General features: G+C 41.9%; 1 protein-coding gene across 21 annotated transcripts in view; it reads right to left on the reverse strand.

Moving 5' to 3' along the window:
- The window catches only part of LOC101465762 (adhesion G protein-coupled receptor L3), a 266,208-nt gene that overhangs the window by 186,614 nt on the left and 52,161 nt on the right, over positions 1-27,433 (reverse strand). For all 21 annotated transcript variants that reach the window (XM_076881844.1, XM_076881846.1, XM_012919994.3 and 18 more), the window contains exon 3: positions 3,952-4,192. In XM_076881844.1, coding sequence (XP_076737959.1) covers positions 3,952-4,006 — 55 coding nt within the window. In that variant the 5' untranslated portion in view covers positions 4,007-4,192. The remainder of the gene's footprint in view (positions 1-3,951; positions 4,193-27,433) is intronic.

Genomic DNA, 27,433 nt, shown 5'->3' on the forward strand with positions numbered 1-27,433 from the left:
GTTTCTTGAGCCGTCATCCATTATAACACGCCGATGTCTGCGATTGCACGGGGCAGTATTAAGCGGAATGAATCTAAAAGTCATCCAGGAGGATTTTACATGCAGAGAAACGCATGATTAATGCGCCGCTCTGGCATGGCTCGAGTGTTCGGGACATTGTTTTTTCCTTTTGTTAGTTGATCTTACCGAAACAACGCCAAGGTTGCGTTCTGCCTATTTTTCAAGCCCCCGTGACAGCATCAGGGATGGAACTTTTTATTAATCTGGCATGGACTTTGTAGCTCCACTCGCGCACAAACCAGAAGATGATAGGGAAGCACACACACTCGCATACAAGCAAACAAAGAGCCACCCACGTACAAACAGCCACGCATCCTTAACGCTCCTTAAGCTGCGTTCTCTCCTTGACTTTCTTTTCTTTTTTAATCTCGCTGCTGTGACGGTTGTCCAGAAATATTCCTCATTCTGCTCAACAGCAAAAAAAGAAGAAAAAAAAGACAAGGAAGGCCACTGTTGGGCTTCTATTCCAGCCTCTTAGGCTAAAGTGGCGAATGCATCAGCGTGCATGTGTACTGTGATTATTAAAAGTGCGACTTTGCATGTGTGTCAGTGGGAATGGTGCTAGTTTCTTTTGCTTGACGCTAGTCAGCGTGTGCGCGCACGAGGTTGCGTGTGCCTGACTTTCAGACAAAAGGGAATATAGATGCCAAAGTAGGCCAGCATCCCCCAGAGTACACATTTCCAACACTCTCAGGGTGAAACATGCACAATGACATTGTGGTGAATATTCCCTCTCAAGCTTCCCCCAGCTGCAAAACAGTTCACTGGCAACATCTGGCCACGTCTGCTCATAGCATCAGGACGAGGCTGAGTATTAAATGATTGCTCTTGATGAACATGTCAAATTATTTACTGGGTGTCAGCCACTAAATCTGCTACGAAATGCACCAGTGCGGCTGGTTTTTTGCCTTACGGAGTCGGTGGTTTACGAGTTCGATGTCACCTATTGCTCACCGATGAAGGAGAGGTTGATCACAGAGAGAGCAGGATGATTGATTTAAAGGACTGTGAAGGTGTTTTCGCATGGTTCGGCCCGTTTACGAGAAATCACGCGAGCCCCGCAGCTGACCGTTTTTTCAAATGATCGCAAACAGATTTTAAGACTGATGAATTCGCTTTTCTCCCATCTTATTCACACCATACTGACGTAAAATAAATGCAGTCGAGAGGAAAAAAGAAAAAGAAAGGAAAATGCAGTCGTGTTATGCTTGGGGGGGAAAAATGTGAAGTATACTGGATTTATGGCGGCGCTAAAACACGCAAAAGACAGACCTTACTTCCTTTCCATAAACTGAACGTCACAGGGCGTCTACAGCTGACACGTTTCAGCCACATTTCTCGGATGTCTGCCTTATTTCAACCACTTCACCTCCACCCCCGGGGGCGCTTTCTAATGGGCTGCGTCTGTGTAATCCTACAGTTGTTTGTCCAAACGGCAGACGATCGTTATGCATCTTTCTGATGACGACACGTGAGAACGCTCTCATTCCAAAGACGGGAGATTCCTCCAGTAAAGCTGCAGCTTTAAGAGAATTAATTGCAGGTGAAAAGCAGCCGATTTTGATGCAGGCAGAATTTAACACAGATAGCCCAAGAGGTGCTTCTGCGCAGCTTGACTGACATATCTATTTTAAGCAGCACTTTACAGTCAATGCTAATCAAATGAAAGGTCAAAGGGACTAACAACAGTGACCACGCAGAGTGTCTGCTCTAAATATGGCTGCTTGTATATGGATATATGAGTGCCTTTGTGCTGCTCGTAACAGTATTAGTTAAGCATTAGTGTGTGTGCTTTGACATTTATGCTGAGGCTTGATCGCACATCAGTTTACTGGGTTTTATTTTACTACTGTCATTTATTTTAACAAAATCTACTTTGATACAATAGAGAATAAGTTGTGTTATAAGGAGGAAATGGCTCCTCTTGTCTATGTATATCATTTTTTTATGCTGTCAAACAGCCCTCGCTAATAAATATTTGAGGCTGTTCTTGAAAACTGCAAGATTCAGACATAAAAGCAGAGACGATAGAGCATTTTCAATGGCAGCTCCTAATCTTTGGAGCAACCCACCTTTTTAAAACACTGTTATAAAAAGCTGCTCGCTTGCCTTTAGTTCTAATTGAGCAAGGCACCCTGGTTTTTATTATCCAAATGCACTCTTATTTTTCAGAAGGTTATATTTTTTAAGTAACGGACATAAAGGCTTAGGGTAAACTTTAAAATTCATAAGGTTTTACATTCAGAAGCACAGCATATGTCCACTTGTCCCATACTCATGTCTGGATGTGTTAGCTACCTGCCCGCATTCAGGGGAAACTCACGAATCCGTTATTTCTATCAGCACGTGTTTTGATCGTTACTCATCTGTGATCAGCTGTGGAGTTAAAGCACTTTTGATATTTTTTATTTTTGAATTCTCAAATTAACCTAAATGACAATGAACCCTCTTTTTTGGAGTGGGCGTTAAAACTTAATGCTTATGATCACGTGAGTGGCCTCGGTCCCAGTGGCCACTCGCATTGTTGCAAAAATGCAAGAGAAAAATGCTCCCTGTCCCACGCCTCCCTCTTTTAACAAGCCCACGTTTCAGTAGCTATCAACTACTATCACCAATTATTTAAACCAAGTGCCACTACACATTTGCGAGGTCCCATTGTGCCGACAAGTTTGTATTTCAACCCGAAAACAGGACCTAGAACGCTAGGCTAACAGTGCTCCACTGGGAAAAGGAAGCCTAGCTCGCCATCATTAGCACTCCTTCCCACCAGACTTTCAATAGTGGCAATCATCAACAGCTCTTACCCACACAGCACCGAGTTCATCCTGCATTCCTCAAAGGAGGGAGTCGAGACAGCTTTATAAATAGTCCTTTCTTTTGCAAAAATGAATTTTCATTTTCAGTTCGACTACCTGGTAATGCCTAAACCTTTACTCAATGGATCTCTCTAAAGACGGATGTAGCCTGCAACGTATTGTTGGCCTCCTGACCTTCTTCTGAGCATTAAGGAAAACCGAAGAAGTGTGCTTTTTACCTGCCCTCCCCCCACACACACAATCCCATCCCATCCACAGATATCACAGCACAAAAACAATTCAATTAGCCTCAAATCTCCCATTAATGGTTCTCGCCATATTAAATTAACATTTTTATGGGCCATTGCCCCACTCCCCGTCACTCCCTACATCTAAACCCAAGCCGCATCCACACCCCGAGCTACCAGACCACCACCATTTAATCTGAATTTAAATGACTTCATTTACTTTGCCTCTGAAACAATCCACAGAAGGCCAAGGGGAAACGCTGCGATTTCCGTTTACAGAGACGTGGTAAAAGAAAGACCTTGCAAATTAATCTTAAGATCTTAATTCATGAAGTGATAAAAGATCTCCTTTTTTTCTTCTTTTCCTCCCTAATTCTTGCAACTTTCAACAATCCTAAACGTACGCCACAAAGCCAGCGCGGCGTTAGTGATTCTTTGAAAGTAATTTCAGTTCATTTTTCTATTGCCAGGAGAGCAAGAGATGGAGCCAAGAGTAAGAGGGACAGATCTAAAAATAGATCGAAAAATCACAGAAAAAAAAAAAAAAAAAAAACAGACAGAAAAATCAAAAGAAGAAAAGTGTAGGGAAAAAAGTTTCTGCGAGTTTTGGGAGTAAAAATAACTGCTAATTAGTGAGAGGAGCTGCATAGACGGCGAAAACAAGACAGACATAAAGTCAGAGGCTTTTACTGCAGTTGGCTGACAGAATCTGGCACTTAAGTAGTGAACACATGAAATTCTGATACAGCTTCAAATCATGCCAATCAGGAAACGCAAGAGGCATGTTTTGTGCCTGCATCTGCACATCCACACAGACACAAACACTTGCTTTAATGAGCCAAACTCACCCAGTGCGGCTGGTGCGAAGAGGCTGGCGAGGACTAGCAGGCGTGCGGTCAACATGGCCTCCTCCTCCTCCTCCTCTTACCGCCCGCTGCTGAAGGTCCCAGATAAGTTCAGTACTCAGTGTTTTGCTGGCAAATGCCCCAGCTGGGTGCTTCCTTTATGGCACCGATCCCTCCACTGCGCCACACTTCCCACAGGACCGCAGCAAGCCTTGTTGCTCGGATTCCAGATGCCTTCCAAAGTCTGTCAGAAACAAAACAACAACAAAAAAACAACATGCCTATGAGCTGAACAGAAGACAGGAAGTAAATGAGGTTTGGGATCTCAAAAAACTTCTTGGTGAACAATCGGACTGTTGTCTTTTCCAGTAAGAAGCGCGGCAGATGGATGCCCGTGGCTTTATAAATCCTTATGCACAGCCCTTATGGCACTGTGGGTTTCAAGTCGCCATCAAGTGACACAGTGCAAGTTGCTCAGTCTGCAGTCATATGAACTCATACCAGGCGTGATCAACCAGACGCTAAGAGAGCGCAAACCACAAAAGGTATTTTTGGATATTCTGTTGTTGTTTGCTCGCCGAAGTGTTAACTCCTTACACCTTACCAACAAATCACTCCCACAGAGAGGCGAACACTGAGCGATGAAGCACACCCTGCTGTATTTGGAGAATTGGTTATGCATATGTGCTCCAGACCTCATGTATTCTCTCAAGGATTGATGGCAATTGACATAAGAAACGCACTAGTGTTTTCACTTTCCTGCGGGTAAGAACCATAACTTAGCAGTTTGAGATTTTACACCGATGGACATTTTTCTGCTGTGCTGCTGCTGGGCTTCTTTCCAAAATTCTAGTCGGCAAAACAGTTCACAAAGCAGAGCTGCCCTCAACCTCCTCTAACACCGTGAGAGGGCCCCCTGAGTGAACTCCTGACGGAGGAAGTCATTGCTAAGCTATTGCTACTTAGCATAAAATGAGCTGCAAACATCAAATATGTTTTGCATGGCGATTCCTGAAAACTGTGCCACTATTCAAAATGAAGATATGTAACATAACAGTGAGATGTGAATGAATAATAGGGTGCACGGTTAAAGAAGACAATATAATCTGATGCGATTCATAATATGATCCCCATAAAACAAATACCATGATATTAAAGTTAAATCAGCTTTAATGATTATCCCCCCTCATCTACAAAACCCTTCTATTATCCACCATCAGCCATGATCTGCTGCAGAAATGTAATCTCTGTAAAACGACACAAGTCAAAGAGTGCACATAATCCTGGCATCCATTACACAATCGCCACTGCTGCACATTAGGCTGTCAGTACTACATTCAATATTATGGGGGAGCTAATTCCTTTGCGGGAGGGACGAAAATCTGGTTGCGAAAGGTCAAGCGCTGCGTCAAAGGACACGGCACTTGGGAAGTTGACTGACATAAGAATCTCAAGTTACACGAGTAAAACACGTTTATCAGATTTTCCATATCAGCTCCCACGCTGTGCAAGCAGTGGCGACTTAACCCATCTCAGAATCTAGCCCTTAATCCTAATTCAAAAAGCCACGATTAGGCTAATCAGATTTTTTTGAACAGATATTAATGGACTTTACAGAAGCCTATCATTGGTCTCTGCATAGGAAGGCCATTTGGGCAATATTAGAGGTTAAAAGTGCTCATTAGCAAAGTCTTGGCAGGCCTCCATGAGTGAACTCAACCGGAGTTTGGAGACCATCTACCGAACCACCCTCTGGTGTACTGTTCGCTCCGTCCCGTGCATGCAGAAATGACTGTGGGACTCTAAAGAAGTTAAAATAGCAGTGTGAAAGAGCGTGCTTGATCAAAGCCACGTCCTTATGAGTAAACAGTGCTTTTATTAAAACACTTTGACAGCTGCCAGAGAGCTAAATTAAATACGACATCAAATCGGATGCTGAGACTGCCTTGACAAAATAAAAAATACATTATTCCAGGAATAATCACTCTGTCCAAGCGGCAAATTGGAGTTTTATAGCAAAGGATAAGGTTTGGGAAAATGCAGACTAAAAATATTAAAATAAAATATATATATATATATATATATATATATATATATATATATATATATATATATATATATATATATATATATATATATATATATATATATATATGACAAAGTTCAAAGCTAGGGTTGCTGGCATGTGCTTGTTTCCCCCCTATATCTCAGGAGAGCTTTTTTTCAGTGGGATGGAGACAATTAGAATTTGTGTGTGCTAGTGAGAGCGTACACGGCACATCTCACAGCACAGCCTATTAACCAGCAACTACTTGCACAGGTGTTACTTAAGAAATTATCACATAAAATGAAGAACACTATCACAGTTGTTAATTTTCTCAAAAAAAAAAAAAAAAAAAAAAGAGTAGAAGAAGAAAAAAAAAGTGTGGGCTTAGGTACTGAAACTGGCATCGCGCGCCAAATGAACACATCATAAAATACATATTTATGAGAAAGGCTTGGACCCTGTTCAACGTTAGAGAAAGCGGGGAGAAAAAAGGCCGAACGCTAGTCCAGCATTGCCAGCTCGTCTTGTATTCCAGAAGGAGCCTTATGATACATTATGGTGCTGACGTTTCAAGGGTACTTGTTCTGAGGGGGATTTAGGATAACTCCCTTAGATAAGCTGGCCAACATTTAGCAGACCTAGCAACAACTGTAGCGTCTGTTCTCAGCCACATCAAGGAGACTTCTTCATTACGGCCCTCGCAACTTTTTTCCTTGTCGGTGTCGTTTTGGTTTTTTCTGTAACTGTGGTGCGTGCCAACGGAGCCAAGATGAAACCTGACAGTTTTAATTAACTGAAGAGTTTACCTGATAAAGCCGGGTGATAGGAAAAGTAAGGAATGTGGTTGTTGGGGCGAGAGGGTGGGCGTTGCGTGACTGCATTAAAAAAGAATGGCAAAGAAAAAAAGTAGGAAGCAATGACGGACATAAATCTGTTAAGACAATATAAGTCAGATCCACAGCTGGTGATGGGATCAAAACACCAAATAAATAAATTTAAAAAGTGTACGTTCATTAATCATGTGTGGAAGCGTTGTTTTAAACGTGCTGAACACTCATCTCCTTTGGTGTGACATTGCAGTGTTAAAAGCTACAGAAGAAGATGTTTGGCTTTGCTGATTTACTACTAAACACCACACACAATCTTGACATTGATAATGCTCCCGTGCTCCTCCAACCGGGTGAGACTCAAATGTGTTATGCTGCAATTAGTCATGCTGTGTTGACTGCTTTGTCAATGACACCTGATATGAAAAAAAAATCATCTTGGAAAGCCGGATAGGAAAACCTGAATAAATTCCACACACGCATGCTAAAAGGAAATCGTAACACACCGATACCTCGGGATTTGCTGCCGTACCCGTTACCATTACGGTGTAATTCCTCTCCTGCAAAATTGTTGGAGGCCGTTTCATATATTTTACAGAAGCTCTCCTTCTTCCTCTGTTTTTACTCCAATGCTTCGGCGCATTAGAGATAACCAGAAGTCAAATACAGTATGCCAGTTGTTTTACATGCTTTTTCCATGTACTTTACATATTTAAATACACAACTACTAGTTTACATCTGAGTCATTGTCCCCGCACTGTGTTTGCTGCACCACTTCACTCTGCTTTGGGTCAAGAAGACAAATCCACTCTGAAATATATTTCAGAATAAGAAATCAGACGTATACGGTACATTGAGTGTTTGCATTTTAATTTCGAATACAACGCAGGAATGCTAATGCTTGTTGAGCATTGTTGCTAAAGGTGGAGCACAAGCATAAGAAGTTACTAAAAATGTAAATAGTAATGTTATTTTATTAATTTTATGGAAATATCATTTAAAAAATCAAATTTATTATAACCTGATGTAAATATAAGTTTTTTCCTAAACCAGCGGAATAAAAATCTGATATGAACAATGAGTCAAAATAAAAAAAATCCTTGAACTGTACCTACATGGAAGCAGAACTTAAAACTATAAACACATAATTAAATGACCCACATGTCTATTCTCAGAGATAAAGAAAGAGAAGTCCTCCTACTACAGTGCCTGATATGTATTGCTATGTGTAATCATTGTTTTCATTACTGCTCAGGCTTAGTTTTGATGTAAGATATGATTTCTTGCCTTTTAAAATGCCACAAAATAAAAAGAGCTCTCCATTATAATCTCTTAAAGTCCAAGATGTCCAGTCCAGAACCCAAAGATCTTTAATATAACGAAAAACTTAAGCAAACACGAACAATTCAAATCATCTGGACCATGTTATGAAAAATGTTCCCCGGGCAAATAACATCTTTTTAGTGACTCCTCACTTTGACTTGTGGCCGGCGTTGACTGTAGATTTTCATTTTAAACCTTATAAATGTTGGATTTCATCACACACAGCGCTCTCGTTTCACCAATACAGACGGTGAGATAGCCATCGGGCTGATTCGCATCACTGCCCCGGTGGGCACTTCTCCGTCACTTCACGACCTGAGGAAACCGAAAATGATTTCTATTAATCCGGAGACCTTCTATTCAGCGTCGCCGTAACAATGCGAAACTTGATCCTCGCTGTTATCTGATGGGGACATACGAAGTGCGATATAACTAGTCACGCATGCTTGAAGCCCTGCCACGTAACGCTATGTAATGAAGTAGGATCAGGTTAAGTAGCATGTCTCCGATTTTCAACTGCTTCATGTCCAGATGCTTATCACACCGGCAGGGAGGGCTTGGTAATTTTTATGAGACAGACAGTGTGTTCATGCAAATGAAGTGTCTCATATAAAATGAATATTAATCAAGCCCACTGTCTGCATACAGTATGATTGATGAGCACTCACTCGGAAATCTTAGGAGATGAGCTGAGATGATTAAAACCGAGATGATGCTTTCCGTCTACGGTTAAAGATTATTTTTTCCACTCGGTTGAGCTTCCAAACCTTGCTGATGGCTTAAAATTGAGCGGTCAATTTTATAACGCTAAACTCAGCTGAAATGTCATAATTGCGCTTTGCTAATGCGAGCTGAAAGGTGTGAAAAACCAAAGGTAAATGGAGAGTGGTCTTTTAAAGGCACTGCGTGCATCCTTGGAGCCTGACAACGTGAGCAGCAAGGCATTCACTCATACAATTGCTTTTCCACAAGGGACCCCAACACAGCTAGCCACTGACAGGCAGATAATAGCGCTAACTTTAGCCTGTACAGTGTCTGAATGCTCCTATATGATAGGCTTGTTGAGTGTGACTGATGGCCTGGGTTAAATAATGGGGCCCTACCTCCGCTCCTCCTCGCACACAAAGGCACTGTAACCCCTCCTGACACATAGGACACTTCCCAACTGGAAGACAATGGCAACACAATCCATTAGAGGAAATTACTTGTGTGCACAATAAAAAAAAAACCTGGGTGCAAAAACAAATAAAACAAATTGCCATTACAAATATTTAACAGTACACCGGGTTGCTATAGGAATGAGCTGAACTCCCACAAGGGAGAGAAATAAAAACACACATGCAGTGAATAAATGCAGATGGATGCCTCGTTTAAAGGCAGGGCAAATCTGCCTTGAGACAGTTCTCCATTATAATGCAAAGCTCAGGCACTATCCATTTTCCACGTCTTCCTTCTTTCAATCCTCCCTCTCTTCTTCTCTCAGCATATCTTGCCTAATGCAGCACAAATGGATCCCAGACAAAGAAAAAGAAAGAGAGAGAGGAAGAGGTGGGTAATAGGAAGGACAGGAAAGAGAGACGGATGGACTATTGAGAATTGGGGAGGAATGTACAGTAAAAAGGACTAGAGGATAAGAGGATGGGAGGACAGAAAGGGAGAGGTAGAGGGGGGGATAATGAATGATGGATTGAAAAAGGAATAAAACCCATTAAAAGCGAGAGGAAGACGTAAGGTTGGGGGGATCACGTGAACTGATGTTTGAAGGTAATTAATCACTGACTAGATTCAATGTACAGCCTTCACGTCAGCTGTTGTTGCCATACTGGCTCAGGTGGACAGGTTACCATGACAACCTCACCTGTTGGCCATTAATCACCTTGCAGGAGCAATTGGCATGCTGTGCCCACAAACACGGCAAGTCATTATGTGGCCAGGATTGATTTTGGATTCGAGCTAAAACGGGCCTCATATTACGTGGCTACGGGAGACTGAAGCAGACACCACTCAAAGCAAAGATACTCACATTTGTATGAGCACAACGGGGCTTATAGGTATAAAACACAGTGACCTCAACGTTGAATGCCAGGCAACCTCAGGGAAAGTATGGATTTCCTCTAGGCAGCAGCATCGATATATTGCCATTATGTTATGCTGACACAGCTGTTTTCAGAGATACGGATGGATAGCATTGGCAGGGTTGGATATAATTCTGAGGTAAAAACCATTTCTTCAGCTTCTGGCTTTCGACATCGGTGGTTATCACGACTGAATACCACAGTACACGTTTGGCAATGTAGCCACAACAAAAGCATTACGATTTCAGGTTTTGAGTGAAATATCTCACCCATACTTCCCCATCACCATCTGTTTCATGGTAGCATGCCAGCATCCTAAACTATAGATGGCTAAAATTGTGTAGGAGGGTTGTTACAATAGTGGAATTTCAACCGGATACAGATACAATTTTTGATACCAATAATTGTAATAGATCACATTAAGAAAATTTTTAAGTAAGAATATTTAAATAAAGTTAATCAACAATACTAGTCCATGCATATGTTCAGCAACTGCCTGTTTATTTACTGTGCTGCTGGTGGCTTGGCACATTATTTATGTCGCTGATAAAACAGTTTATTAAATAGAGTTTGTAACACAAGCTGCAATTGTTTCTGTCTTGTTGCTGCTAGACTTTTCTCAGCTTTAGTCTGGTACATAACAGAAACATAACACTTTTTAGACACAACGAATTATGTTGAATTAACACTGTCCTTTAACTTTGCAGACGGGCAGGGCTGATAACATTGGCTGCCTGCCTACCTCCCACCCACATTAACATTAGCTTTTATTATTAGCCGCTAACTTAATAACTTAATAGATGGCTAATGTGGGGTAATTGGTAATAGTCACATGGCTAACGTTTAGATATTTGTTACTGTTCACACGTTCAGCTGCTAGTGAGGGGAGGAGCTTTGTGCCTGCATGTCTGTTGGTACTGATACTGATTCAAATGAGTATCTAAACTCATTTATTTGTTTTTCTGAATATCTTTTTTTTTTTACTTTTTAAATTACATAGCGCTATTTGCAGGGCATTATGAATGATGGACTTGTAACAGTCAAAATGTCAGATGAAGAACGCAAAAGTAGAAGTAGTATCAACTAATAATCAGCCGGCAGGGGAACACGGGTCACCAACAGCAGTACCAGTGCTAGTTATTCAGGGAGCAATGAAAGAATCTCATAGCACTGATTTGTGTTTAGACTTTGTTAAATTTTCATATATGAGCGTAGAACATCCTTTTTAGCGCCACGGACCGGTTTGCGTCCAACAATATTTTCATGGACCGGCCTTTAAGGTTTCGCGGATAAATACAACAAAATAAAACCAAAAAAACGAAGATTTATTCATAACACACGGGAAAAGACCCAGGGAAACTGAGTTAATGATAAAAACGACTCAAAAATAACGATAAAAGCCCTGAAAACCATAAATTTCACACCCAACCCTCAACTCTCTCGGCCCGGTACCAAATGACTCACGGACCGGTATTGGTCTGTGGTCAGAGGCTTGGCAACTGATTGCCTACGAAGCTAACGTTAGAATCTGCAATCATCTTTTCCAGTAAAGGCACAATTTCTGTGCTTGATTTGAACACAACCCTGTTGAAATTCATGGAGAACACAAGCAAGTGTGTCATTTTCCACTTTGCAATGTTCCAACTCGTGTATCCAAATTGTGGCAAAGTCATGTTAACAGCTTGACATTAGCATTGAGCTCAAACCGTGTGAACGGACATATGGGGAAAGACAGCTAGGCTATCGGCTGTGAAACTCTAGAATCTATATCTGAATTTTCCTCCTAATAAAAGTTTAGTTTGGATTGGCTTTCAAAATATCTACAAGCCACTGCTTTCAGAATGAACAACATATGGTCAGTTGAAAACCACATGAAGCATTGTGAATACGAGCCAGAAAGCTAACAAAGAAATATAATACAAGCTGCACCCTTCAATGCCTGAAACAAAGCCGAACCCAACCATTTTTCTAATTACTGGTGTCATTTTTCAGCACAGTCTGAACTGAGATGAATCCATGTTTGGAGGGCATCTGCTCAGAAAAATCTCAATTTACTTTCTTTGTATTTGACTTTTTCAGATCTCAATTTCCTTCCATTTTGTATTCCCTCTAACTGCATTTGCATAATTTTCCAATTGACACTTCATTCCCTGCCAGATTTGAGAAGGAAGGGGAAATCGCAACTGTACAAACACACACACACGCAACGCACACACACACACACACGCCCGCAGACACACACAAACAACAACAGCAATTTCAGCTCAGCCTCTGAGTCAGGGGTACAGCAAATTCCAATGTCAATAACACTGATCCCAATGGTGCATGCATTTCAATATCATTATGTGATGCTGAGCCAAGTGCACGAAATATAATGAAATCTTAAAACACGAATTGCATGGCATCCATGGCCAGGCAAATGTGATGCACATTTTCAGCAACTACATAATGTATCATGCTGCATGCACTCAACACAGACTTGATTACAATGTTAATTCTGCCTTCCATCTGGTCCTGCGTGTCTGTGTTAGTGTTGTTGACCGCAAATTGCAATGGTGTGTCTAGGTGGCATAATGATTGTAGCATGAGTGTTACCGATGGCAAGAATATGTTGTGGCATAATGATTGTAGCATGAGTGTTACCGATGGCAAGAATATGTTGTAAATGGTCTGGAAATGAGAGGTATGACTGTGTCACAAGCAACCACAGTGGTCACGACCACAGGGAATTCAAATGGCTTCCACCTGGACTCCACTTGCAGCAAAATTAGAGGCAGAGCAAGACAGGCAGAGGAGGTGGAGGAGGGTGAGACGACGGAAGCAGAAAGATCTGGTTGTTTGAACAGAAGGCATGTGTGTTTATATACGCGTACGTGTCCATCAGTGACCACTTGAGCTAGAATTCTTGAACGAAAGCCTGGAGTGATGGTGTAGGTTCACAAAGGGGAAGCAGGGAGGGGAGCCAAGACGGCCCCATGACTCACTGGATCATTTTTGGTTGCCTGGAAGTGTCAAAAAAAGTTTAAAGCGGCAACAGTGGACACAGATAGCAGAGTCGTTAGCTACTAGTCATCATACATGTTTTGCTTCCAAAGCACTAGACTTTCTTATAATCAGAAAAAGTTCTCAAGGTCTCCCAAAGTTTTTCTTTGGAGATCGGCTGCTTTTTCACTCATTTTCACTTTGGTCCTTGGATTTTTTATTTGTTTTGTTTAAGCCACCTACAACTAATCTACAAATTATTCAAGCCTAAAAAATGCACCTAACTCAAGCGATGAACTTAGCCAAAAAACGCCCCCCCAAAAAACCCAACTTTAAATTGCCTCTATGCACTTTGTTGCTAGCAGCCTGTCATAAAAAGAAAACACATCATTTGTTCCCATTTCTTCAGCTGAATCAATGAAAAATGCCAGATAACACATTTTGACAGGCACGAAATAGTATTTTTTGTACCAACAAGGTGATACACCAAGAGGTGTTAGCCAAAAACTTGGCATATCTCACCATGGCGTGCAGTGCGTCCTTAACAACATTAAGGAAAGCTGACAAGTGGAGGACAAAAGAAGAACTCGCAGCCTTAGAAAAGAAAAACAACTATCTACAGCAGAGGAACAGTATTTGAAAGTCGTGTCTTTAAGAAATACAAAAAAAGATTGTTTTTGAGCATATCAATGATCCCAAACACATGCAGTAAAAGCATACCTGGATGGGAAAAAAACACAGTGGAACACTATCAGTCATGAATTGGCCTCTCGAGAGCCTGGACCTCAACATTGTTGAAGTAGCGTGGGATCATCTTTACAGGGAACGGAACAAAAGGCAGACAACATCCAAAGAAGAGCTTTGAATGTCTTCAAGGAAGCCTGGACAATTATTCCTGAAGGAAATTGCGAGATAGCTGCCTGAGAGTTGAGGCTGTGCTGAGAAACAAAGGTGGTCGTAGCAAATATTGACTTTAAAGCTTGTTAGAATTGTACAAACTCTGTTTTTGGCTGCTATCCTTTATTTCCATGTATGTTTGCAGATGTTTCAATAAATCACCATCTTCCTAGCAAAAAAATGTGCATTTGATTTCAAGTTATGTGCATGTTTTTTTCTTCAGAAAGCTCCCAATAACATATTTTCTGTCACTCTTGATTAATGTCAGTGAGACGATTTTACATTTCCAAACAGAGAAGGACCACACTCCCTGTAAAGAGTAATGTGACAATCTCATTTGTGAACTCAGAAGGAGAAAATTCACCGCTCACTAGAAGGTCCTTTTATCGAGGCTTAACGGTGACATTTCAGTCAAAGCAAATCTTTTGTTACTGCCCTTTTATTGTGTGAAATGTCCCCGTCCTCGCAACGTTCCTAAATGTGCAAATATCAATATGAAGGCGTGAACAAATAATCGATGCAGCAAATATAGTGTGGTATGTTTTCTTTGCAGGAAGTTGTTGGCTCAGTGGGACCAGAACTGGCACATATCCTTTCATTGATCGTTGTCAGGTTTTTATTTTCTTGTTCCCATTTTCATCCTGACCCATGTTTCTACCCCAAACTTTAATTGTGTTAAACCCGTGCATTCAGCGGCTTATTATTTTTAGTGACCTCGTTCAAAGTAGTCTTTAAAAGCCATAAAAAGTACTCAAAGACAACATTTAACACTCGAAGAATGTGTTCGGAGAACCAAAGCAAACAGACCAACGAACCCAGACGCATTCTTTGTGGTCATCGACAGTCGGCGCCCTTGTTGAATCAGACCGCGTCTTATTCACCTGGTAAATAAGGGTAAATAATCATCCAAACATAGTTGGCGCTGGGGTTAAAGGTGAATTGCTTCGTAGGCTCCTTTAGTGTTGTCTGGCGGCTTTTAGAAAATGCAGGCTGAAACGTGAGAGAGCTGCTCTCGTCCGAGACCCCGGTGACCCGGCTTTGGAGTGATCGATTAGGGAGCAAGAATAAACTTGCAAATGCCTGGTGCAAGACCTGAGGGCTGACTTTCAACTAAAAAAAAAGACGTTTATAGGAAGGGGAAGAATGTGGGTAACGCTAAAACTTATATACTGATACATTTATACTGAATTTGACTGTCTGCCCATGCACAATGCTTTGAAAATACTAATACTTTTAAGAAAAGAAGCACTGATAGTAGCTGCCAGCCGAGATAAGATCATATGAAGCATGAGTTAATATGATCTTGGCTCAAATCATTATGGTCCACATTCACCCCGGAAAGCCATCCCTTACCTAACACCTTCTGTTCTCTTCCCTGAGTTCGACTTATCAGGAAATGCTCAAAGATAATCATCTCTAATTGGGCGTTTTGTTTTTTCCCAGCTGTAGGGAAGAGGTGCCTGCCGAGTAATCTATGGAAGAAGTGCAGAGAGCTGGCAGGCAGCGGGGACACAAAGTCCTCACTTAGACTAGTACAGAATGAAGTTTGATGAAAGTCTGATTGGTCTGGGCAAACATCCTCATGGGGTATGTCTCTGGACAAAGAGAGCAATACTCTTCTCTTCTGTCCAGGAAAAAGCTCTCAGGTCTGACAAATCACAGCCAGTCTCGAGGTGCCTGGTCTCACTTCTAGATTTATATCAACCTCAATCTAAATGTCTGCTGAATTTCAGGAAACCTGTTTTTTTTCTCCCTTTTTCTTTCTCCTGATCTTACCTATTGTCCACAGCACACACACACACACACACACACACACTTTCAAACACATGCTAACACTACTGTACAGTTACTTATTACTTATTTCACGTTAGGTTTGTGTGTGTGTGTTAAAAAGAAAAAGTGAAAGATGGCATTTGAGCCCCAGCTAATGGACTACTTGTGTTATACACTCAGCAGCATGGACTTACATGCTGTGCTACTTAAAAAAAAAAAAAAGCCATTTAGGATCTATTGGCTTAATTTCACTAGATGCTGACTAATTCTAATTAAGTCATTAAAAACTTGGTGTGATGTACAAATCTGCAAAGGCGAGGGACTTAATGAAGTGAAATGAAGGCCGGCGAAGTGCGAACCACACCGACACCGGGTAGATGCTATCGGTGGCGACTCTGTCTAATTTCTGTGTGAGCGCAATAGTAAAGGCCAGTTAGTTAGATGTTTTAGACATCAAACCAGGAGAGTACCTGCAGTGTGCAGCGGGGGGAGATAATGCATTGTGGGAGTGTGTGCGCACCTTTTTGCATTTTTATGCACCTTCACTTTGGGAAGGCAACCACACACACTTATATATACACAATCCAACGACCTTGCCCTGCCTGTGTCTCTTGGCTGAGTGGTAGAACGTGTTTGGGTTGGACTCAGCAGGCAACCTATCTAAATCTAAAAGAGGAGGTCTCCTGGGGTGAGGCAGCCACACAACGGTCGGGGGTAGTTAGCGAATGTCAAAGTACAGAAACGCTGTGTAAAATGTGGCTTTTACAGCGCTGTGATTGGAGCGTGCATGTGGACTGATGCGACGCACTTTAATGGAAAGTCTATTACAGGAAAATCTCTAGTCCAAGACTTAAGAATGCACAATATGGATTCAAATGAGGGGTTTGGACGGATGGACCTGGAAGGCATAACAATTGTGGTGTGATTGGCCTGGAAAGCATAATAATAAGGTTTGCACCCAGAAGACGTGATATGGTGTGTTTGTTGGCAGCTCGGATACACCACAGAAGACGCGCGGTCTCATTGTATAACAAACGCTCTTGCACAATTGCTCCCGCAAACTCTCTCACGCCCCCACCCCACCACCGAGCACGTGCTCTGCCCCATTCCTCCTTTGTCTCTCCAAAATACACTTTAATTTACATAGCGTACAATCATCAAGACTTGTGATCCGGGTCCAAGTCCTAATTGCACTCTGGTGTAATGTTATTCATCCACTTTACTCCACAGCCACAAACACCGTTCTGCCATCTCCACGGAGTGAATGAAAACGAGGGAGTCGGTAATTGCTTTGGACTTCCCGGAGTACACCAACTCAAATATACAGAAAAACTGCACAAAGCCCCTCAGAACTCAACATTATTAATGAGACTGCCTCCTGTGTGTGCCGGTGGTACAACAGAAGACACAGTGGATGTCATTAGCTCTTTTCTAATCAATACAGAATATGTCAATGCTGGGCTGGTCTTTGGGAATGACCTACAGTGCAATTTGGCCAAAGAGAGTGGCCCAAAAAAAAAGAAAGAGAGGAAGTGATCCAAAAAGTTTTTTTCATGCCAAAGTAAGGATTTTGAACCAATTAGGAATAATTAATACATACTACGTACGTGCATAATAGAATAATGCAAGAGTTTTTTAAGACACTCGATCGTATAATACTTTTTAGTAACTATATTGGCTCAATAGGGATTATAATGTTAATCTGTCAGTTAGAGAACTAGACTGAAATATGTGACATAATATGAGTTTTTCATCATATTAAGTCTCTTTATTGACAGTCGTATGAGTTGTCATAACGTTTGTATATGCATTCATGGTTCCCAGATGATGAGCCTCTAATGAGCCCTTTTATCCGCTGCCTATTCCTATTATGGGCTGTATGTTTCAAAAATTATACAAAATACTTATACTGCACATGTAGGCTGTGCCCGTGATCACATTTCCAACAAGCTGACCCCTTATGAGCCCCGCTACACCCGAAGATCCTGTGGTAGAGGTCTGCTTTTAATTACTAGGTCAAGGTTAAAAACGAGAGGAGGGCCTCTCGACTCTGAAACAATCAAGGGATCGGGGAGGCTCGCTCTGTTTCCCCATTTAGATCTTCTTAAAAAGGCTCTATTTTCAGTTAAACTTACTATCTTTATCAATTATCTAGCAATGTCACTTTCATCAGCATCGCTTGTAGTTTGCATTTAGTGCTAATTAGCAACACTAGCACACATGACACACACACTAACAACAGTTAGCTTAAATCCAGCGTCACCGTTTAACTCGAAGGGACAGGCTGGCGTTTTGAAAAATCCTGTAAGACAAAAATCTGATGATGTATTCCCATCTGGATTGCCGCTTGTTGTAAATTTAGAAACTCTGCGGGCCACGCGCTGACTCACGGTGTCAGTATCAAACCGTTTTGACACTGATGCCAATCTGACAGTGGTTTGTTTTGCATCACTGTTGAGTCTCATTCATCCAAACCCCTCTCAGACGGAATAATATTGACTCCAATTCTGGGGAGTCCTGTCAGCCACCTCTCTAGAGGGGCACCCGAAGCTCAGCCGAAAGTGACTTCCCACCCCTCCATCCTTTCTCGTTTGATTCTCCTCATTTCATTTCTGCATCAGCCCGACACTGGAATGTTATTCAACCTGCACGACAGGCCATCAGGAGCGAGGAGGGGGGCTAACTTTAAAGCAGGCTCTGAAACTCTATCCTACACGCTACCCCTTCTCCATGCACCCCAACCCAGAGTCCCCCGCTAACGCTCGCCAGAAGAAAGGAGACTTTTTTCTTATATTTCGGGAGTGCGAGGGCCTCGGTTTCAGCGCCAGAGACTTTCTTCTGACTTGGACATGGAGCAAAGAGGGGTCTCTGCGAGTCACCACAAGGCTGGCACGCAGCTCCTGGACCAGTTGGTTTCAGCACAGGGGGGGGAGTCTGGAATGGGGGAGGGGAGCTCCCGGCTCTGACACTCGTCCAATACACACAGCTGATGCCTCGGGCTGGCAAGTCTAATAACATCATCTGTGTGAGACATTACTGGTGGATCTCATGTTTAATATGTCCATCGGGAGGGGTGGAAATATTATGACTGCAGCCAACACCACAATGCTCATGTCAAGAATTTCAGAATGGATATGGTTAGGCAACTCTTGGCAAAGCCAGTCATACAAATTGAAAAATGAAAACTGCTCCACGACTAGCATAATTACGGGTGCCTCTGATTAACAGATGACTTAGAGCTCCCACAGCAGGGGCAGCCGTCCCTCTAAAAATCTGTTGCCATCTTGTGTTTGAAGAGGCTTCATCAAATTCGATGGATACTTCCAAACCGAGGCTGACAAATGAGTAGTGTGACACATGCAGTAAAGGGAGGATTAATATGTGAACATTTAAGTGGCAGAGCCTTATTTTAGAAATGACCAGAGGTGGTGGGGAGAGTGAAGATTTTATAGCGAACAGTATTTTATTGACAATATAAGAAATGGCCTTATTTGTAATACCATATGCCTAACATTGACTCCGCATGGTGTCATCTGCATGTGCTTGTAATCTGATGCATTTTAGCAGTAAAGAGGGGAGAATCGGCTGCGTGTGTGCGCAGATGTCACCTTTGGAAGGGTGTTTAGTCTCGCGTGGCTCAAAGCTGGTAAAAATCTTTTCACACATTGCATCGTTTTTGCAAACTTGATGGTTAGTTATGTAAAGAAACTATTAAAGTTCAGGACTGTGATTGTGTTTGTTAAAAAGCCACACTTATTGCCCAGTCCTATGTACTGTATGACTGGGCACACGTTACTTGTTGAGCTTCCTTAAACTAGAACCTGACCAATATAGGACTTAAGTCTGATACCGATATTTGATGGTTTTAAAAAGCCGATATCTCGCCGATATTACACGCATGTACCAGCAGAGGGAGATATTTTACCTCAAGCCAACATGAAAGTAATCCTGGGAAAGCATTTATATACATAGCTACCTAGCTTAATTGTTTCTGGCACAGAATGAGCCTGGGATGTACTTCACACCTTACTTGATCAGTAGCGACTTCTTAGCTTTCAGTATATCATCTCCCCCTGCTGGTAATCCAACTTCTGTATGCGTGTCCGTTTCACGCTCTGATATCGGTTTGGTTGCCAAACATGGAATGATGCAGTGAACACAGCGTAGGGTCATGAGTTAGTGGTGGGAACAGTCATATGGTTATTGTTCATGTGTCCAACACCAAAATTTCTAGAAGCCTCGCAGTTTTGAACAAAGTGAAACAATTCCTTGATAAAGATGCACTTCGTACTCTGTACTGTACCCTGGTTCTTCCATATCTTACATATTGTGTGGAAGTGTGGGGAAATACATATAAAAATACAACTAATCCATTAGTCACAGTACAGAAACGAGCACTGCGTATTATTCACAAGGCTGGTTATCTAGATCATACTCACAAATTCTTTCTTCAGGCAAAGTTACTTAAATTCCAGGATCTGGTTAATTACAATACATCCATAATTTTTTATAAAGCTTTTACTAAACTTTTACCGGCAAATTTACAAACTAGATTTGAAATTCGAGAAAAGGTTTATAATGTGAGAGGCTTTGGAGAATTCAAATTACCCAGAACTCGAACAACCCGTAAAGGCTTTTGCGTGTCTGTATGTGGTGTGAAAATCTGGAACAGTCTGAGTTTACAATTGAAACAATGCAAAAATATTCATAGATTTAAATTTCTCTACAAACAGTTGGTCTGGTCACAGTATACTCAATGATGGGTTTTAGTGTGCTCTGTAATGTCTGTCCTCTTACCATTGCTGGTATGGATTCCAAAATAAAAAATAAAAAATAAAGTGTGCGTATGTATGTACATATATGTACTTGTGTGTGTAGATATATATGTATGTATATGTATGTGTGTTTGTTACTTGTAGTTATTACTGCCTGTTACCTGTGGTAATGCAATTTATAATTTATATATTCTGTATTCAGTTATGAAGGCTCTAATTGTTGGTTGCGAGCTGCCGCTTAGATGCTTGTATGTGCCCGGAGCTGTTGATGGGTCTGTATGCAATGATGGGCGTAGCTGCGGGAAGTTTGTTTTTTTTTTGTTGATGAGTGAGTATAGGGGTGGGATTTAATAAGTTTTCTTCGTCCCACTCCTTTTTCAGGCAATTTTTGTTTTTTGTTTTGTGTATTTTATGTTCAATATAGGTATTTGTTGTGCCTGAAAATGAATAAATAAATGAAAAAAATGAAATGAGGGGAAGAAACTGTTCTTATGGCGAGAGGTTCTGGTGCGAATGGACCGGAGCCTTCTGCCTGAGGGGAGCAGGTCAAACAGACTGTGTCCAGGGTGAGAAGGGTCAGCTGAGATCCGAGCTGCACGCCCCAGTGTCCTGGAGGTGTACAGGTCCTGCAGAGATGGGAGTCTGCAGCCAATCACCTTCTCAGCAGAGCGCACAACACGCTGCAGTCTCTGTTTGTCCCTGATAGTGGCTCCAGCGTACCACACGGTGATGGAGGAGGTGAGGATGGACTCGATGATTGCGGTGTAGAACTGCATCATCGTCCGTGTTGGCAGGTTGAATTTCTTCAGCTGCCTCAGGAAGTACATCCTCTGCTGGGCTTTCTTGATGACGGAGGTGATGGTGGGCTCCCACTTCAGGTCCTGGGCGATGGTGGTACCCAGGAAGCGGAATGAGTCCACAGAGGTGATGGGGGTGTCAGTCAGGATGATGGGGGGGAGTGGGGCTGTGTGCTTCCTGAAGTCCACAATAATCTCCACTCATTTACTCACTTTTTAAAATTTTCATCCATTGACGATCACAGATGTTCATACCGATACATCGACAAGTGAAGGGTATCGGCCAGGAGCTAATATCGGTATTTCACATCGGTCGGGATCTATTTCACCCCGTCACAAACACTCAAATTAATTGTATTTTTAAAAAGGACAGTGAGAGAAAAAAAAAAAAAAACTTAATGCTTTACTTTCTTCAGCCAATAAAAAGCCCTGAACCAAACAGTGATTTTATACAAGTAAAGCCTGAAGCAGCTATTTGTCTACTCTACAGAGCCTCACCACAGCTCAGACACTGTTGAAAACACATGACTGAGTTAGAGTATTGCACTGGGTAACATATTCCTCCATCATCATGATCATGGGCATTGTAGTTATATTTTAAATCAATCCCTCATCATCTTTGCTGCTGTAAATTCTCTCTACAGCTGCAGAAGTGTATTAGACACAGCTACAGTTCCCAACCAATGCGACATTTGTTGCTGCCGGAAAATAATTTTGCTCTTTATAATGTGACTCAGTTAAACAAACAAACAAAAAAATCCAGTTTTCTGTTGGTATAAGGGTTTGTCAGAAACTCCACTAACACTGCTACTTACGAGATTGCATCTTTGCCTATGTATTCAATTGAAAGACGCAAGCCTAAAACAGTGGGGAAAAAAGAAACATCGTCTGAAACTGAAAAAAACTGTAGTGGGAGAATTTATGATTGCTGACTATGTGCATGTAATCACAACTTTTACAGTTATCGTGACAACAAACGGAGAAACATAGTGCTTTCCAAACTCTACAGCCGATTTCCCTTAATCATTTGCTTTCATGTCTGCATGTAAGCATGGTGGCTCCGTGAGATGAGCTCCCCTGCCAGTTCTGCCCCGATGGCGCCTTGCGCCCCGACATATCCCGACGCCATCTACTGAGAAGCCTGAAATTTTAACAGCCCTATCTTTGAAAAACATAGCTTTCATTCTTCTGACACATCACAGTGACTGAGTCTCTGAAGAGCTGGATGATGGCAACATGTACTGCTGTGCTGCTGTTTTCTGTTGTCTAAACTGTGTGAGGAAAAGCCCACGAGCGTGAACTGCAATCATTTCTGCTCCGATCGCCGCAGCCTTATCTGCATTTAAGCGGCATCTACTTTGACCGCAGATACTGCCCAAAGCTGAATTTATGTGTTTGTGTGTTTGTGTGCGTGTGTATATTAACAGTAATGTGAGCATGGGAAAGATTTCTCTGAATCATCATAATGAGAACGAAGGTTTACAAAGGGTAATGCAATGTAATTTTATGTTACCAATAGTTGCACAAATTGGATTCGGAAAATGAGGCAGGAACGATAATTAAACTCATTCCAAAGAAACAATAACATAATAAACCAGGTGTAATATCAAAGGATGATGTCAAGTGGTAAGCAACGTTTTTAGACCCTGATACCGACTGTAGCATTTCTTCTAAATCTCACTTCCACTGCCCTTTCCATCAGATGTGTTGGAAACCTGAGCAAATCATATTTCTCTCCCTGTTCTTTTCTCACGTTTCACCCGGGACTGTCTGTGCTGCCTTTGAATAACGCTGCGCTTTAATTTAGTTTCTTTAAGGACAGCAACACGCGAGATATATCAACAACTATCCCAGCAGACGATCTGTCAAATGCACGGACCTGTCACCGCGATCGAAAGGGCACGTGTTAAGTGGAGTGACACGGAGAAATGTCCTCTGTTCAGTCTGACTCTGCGAGTCATTATTCAGATTGAAGCACACCTCAGCGATCCAGGGCCCGTATCCATGCACTGACGCTCGGCACAAATAGCGCCAATAACTCAGCGGATTTGAGCGATTTCCCCCATGTGCATTGTCGATGACAGCTTTTTTTGACGACCCCTTAAATATTTAAATGACTTAGACGAAGCTGTGTGTACGAGTATGGGATAAGGGCATGCATAAACAAGCAGCACAATCGTGACTCAAATTTCATGACAACTTTATTAAAATTTGATTAAACTTAGCGCTGCTGCTTAGCACCTCAGGTATTTTAACATGGCAATTATTGCCTATGAATATGCTGTTTCTTGCTTTTAGTATTATGCAGTGACTCATAATGTGGCCCGCATATACAAGTGCCAATGCAACGAGTGATTTCAGAAGAATTTAATAACTTGATTCGTGCTATATGCCTGCTGTAACTTTAATGGCTAATTCAGTGATGGCACAGAAAGAGTAGGAGGGGAGAAATGAGGAAGACAGCCAGAGAGAGGCACTGGGAAGTTTTTTTCTCTCTTGAAACATGAGCTGAAAGCAGCATCAGTAGCAGCGGGCGTGCACCAAATCCCAACTGACCTCGTTCACATGCAACTGGAAATGGTTTAGCCTGCCTCCATCAGTGCACACACCTGGATGAACATTAGCTAAACACATAAAACACCACTGAAAATTATCAATCAGTCAATCGATCAGACTATTTATAGAGCAATTTTCATTCAACTTGAAAACAACAACAATGGCCTGTTTTTGTACCGTTTTTAACATTTTCTTTTTTTCAGGTCTTTTCACTTGTGTAAAAATCGTTACCAGGAACAGTTACTAAGCTAGTAACTTAGTAACTGCTACTAAGATAAAGATGATAACAATAGCCTCCAACCTTTGACAAACACTCGCAACCGGTCATTTCTCCCCTAGAAAACAGTGAATGCCAGGCAGTTGCCAACTGCTATATGGGTACATGTGAAAGGGCCAGTAAAATTTAGCAAAAGCTTCCATCTGAAATGAATGAAAGTTAACGTAGGCCAAGAGGGCCCTAAGGCTTATGATGCAATTGCAGAAACCCCAAACTAGCTTAACCCTAACCCAGCAGGGGTGATCAACTCTGATGATCTTATGTTGTTGACAATCGTGATTTTGCACATAACCTGCTTTTGGGAGGGGAAACCCAAATCCATCCATTCATCTATTTTCTTCTATTTATCTGATTCAGGGTTGCAGGGTAGCTGAAGACTCTCCCAGCTGTCACTGAGTAAGACATGCGGTACGCCCACATCCATGCAGTTTGAATTATTGAATAAAAAAATATCAATCGTCCAAATTTTCCAACACTGCATTGACACAGCAGCATTGTGAATAGCTGTGAACTACGGCAGGAACAAGAAGTCACAGAGAGCAGAAGCTTCAATTCAGGTCTGAAGTTTTGGAATAAAATCAGAGCGAAAAGAAGATGTAGGTTTGTAAGTTAGGTCTTACAGTTACGTTTTTGCATTCACAACCATATGCACAGCTAATCATGTGACTGCATGAATCATCATTCACAGAGGATAACAGTGTGCACAGAGTCTGTTTTAGCATCATACCTTTAATGACACACATGTATGCAGGCATAAAGAGTATATTTAAAATCCCCTTTTAACGGATTATAATTTTAGAGAGCACTTAAGTAACCTGATTACTTGGAAAAACCTGGCTATTCCAGAAATCAGATTATGTGAAATTACGTCATCCTTGACCCTGATTACCGCCAACGAGCTTCTCATTTATATAACAGATTGAAAAGACAAAAAAGAAGCTGAGTGTAACCAGGTTACTTAAGTGCATGTAAACAGCGTGATTGTGAACTACATAATTTATTGTATGAAAGCAAAATGCTAGGTTTCGCAGCTGCGACTGGGCAAAGGGCTCAAGAACATCTGGTTAAAGTATCTGTATGTTTTTACTCTCTATGCATGCCAGCTTCGAGTAGCTCACTTTCCCTCAGCACGTTTCCTGCACTAAGTGGCACGTCAGCGCCGTGCAGCTGCAATCAAAACACACAGGGCACAAATGGCAAAGTCAGAACATGTCTTCATCCACATCTTCAGCCCGACATGCACGTTAAGCACCAGGGCGACGCAGTTAAGCCGAGCCCCGAAGCTCGGCTCACGTTTCAGACCAAATTGAGTGCGATAAGCACGAATGTACAGCTGCGCTCACACGGCGCTTTCTGCACAACAGGAAACAAGCGCTAAGTGCATAGCTCGACTTTGTACAAACATGTTGACGGATAAGCTACGACCTAGACTTAAAATTTGATACTTTCCACTAAATAAATACAGCAGCGCCATTCCAGTCATGCAAAAAAACAAACAACAACCCCAAATCATTATTGTTTAATTTCCAGTGATGGGTCCTATTTGAAATGATTGAAAATGAAATTATTTAGCGCCTGCAGTCTTTTTACACTGCTCCTTTATTATGCATCTGCAAAGCCATTTATCCCATTATTACTTTCTAATAGGGCAACATATTCTGGGTCACACTGTCAAACAGCCAGGGAGAAAAAAAAACAGTAAATAAATAAAAAATCTTCTTGAATTAAAGCAGACAAGGCGTCCGCAATTTGTGGGTGTTGAAATCGCTTAAATATGCGTAGAACGTCCCGGCTATCCGTGTGAAACTTGCCCTTCTCCTACATGAATTATAAATAACACAGACCTCGTGTTAGTATGAAAAATGAAGCACTCAGATGAGTATAGTTTGAGGGTTCAAGGTGCCATATGGCTTCATATCAACTTTCAGCAGTGTTGTCGGTAAACTGATGGACAAAAGGATAAACTCAAGCTGTCTGTGAGAGATTTAAAAAAAGAAAGAAGAAGAAGAAGTGGAAAATACTCATAAGAAGGATATCCTTGAGCTATTGCCTTCAGTATTGTAAGGCTTTGTCAAGACCTCAGTGAAGGTTACAAACACTGGCTTGCCTCTAACACATATATATACATATATACATACTAGGGGTGCAACGATACTCGTATCGATATTGAACCGTTTGATACAGTGCTTTCGGTTCGGTACGCATATGTATCGAACAATACAAATTTTTTAATTTATTTTATCAACTTTCCTTCTGACGATGCTGTCTGTGTGGAGCGCTCAGTGAATCTGCGTTCGACTACTCCGCCTAGGCTGCACTGTGGAGCGCAGATCCACTGAGCGCTCAACACAGACAGCATAGTCAGAAGGAAGAGCGCAGGGCACCTCCCCCACCCTCATTCAGATCTGGCGTTTGGAATTATTTTGGTTTTCATGTGACGTATGACCCTGAAGGTAAGCGAGTCATGGACTAAAGTAAAACAGTATGTTGGATGTGCCATGCAATGCTCAATTACATGGGTGGGAACTAGTGTGTTAGCGCAGTTAGCTCGTTAACGTGTTGGCCGTCTAGCCCCATGCACGGGGCGATCGGCGGTAGCTCGTTAACGGAGATTTGCCGTGTTGTGGCGTTAAGGTCATTTCAACGAGATTAACCTGAAAGCACTAGTGGGAACACAACGAATATGACTGCACATTTACGCCGACATCATCCTAGTGCAAAGACAAAAACAACAAGCATGCTACTAACTTTAGCCGAGTCATTTAGACAGCTGTTAGCACATGATTCTCCTTATGCTGCTGAGAATATAGCCCAGAAGAAGCGGATAGTATAGCTTTTATTTTGGAAAGAGACATTTCTCTGTAATAAACTCTCTTTTCCAAAGATGCATGATTCCTCAATCAGATACAGGGCTTGCAATATCGCTAGCCTGACGTCCTGGGGCTAGCGATTTTTTCAGTTGGGCTACCAAAATCTATCTCTTCCCTGCCCGTCGGGCTATTGTAAGAAGGAAAAATATATGTCAATGCTTTTGCATTCTTTCAGAAATGTAGCTGGGTAATTATGTCATTGGCATCGGTGAGCCACTGTCAATATGTGACATATTGAAATCGCGTTTGAATTTGCGCTTGTTTTTTTGCTTTCACTTTGCAATCG

This window comes from Maylandia zebra, linkage group LG3 (genome assembly GCF_041146795.1).
Source record: "Maylandia zebra isolate NMK-2024a linkage group LG3, Mzebra_GT3a, whole genome shotgun sequence".
Classification (NCBI taxonomy): domain Eukaryota; kingdom Metazoa; phylum Chordata; class Actinopteri; order Cichliformes; family Cichlidae; genus Maylandia; species Maylandia zebra.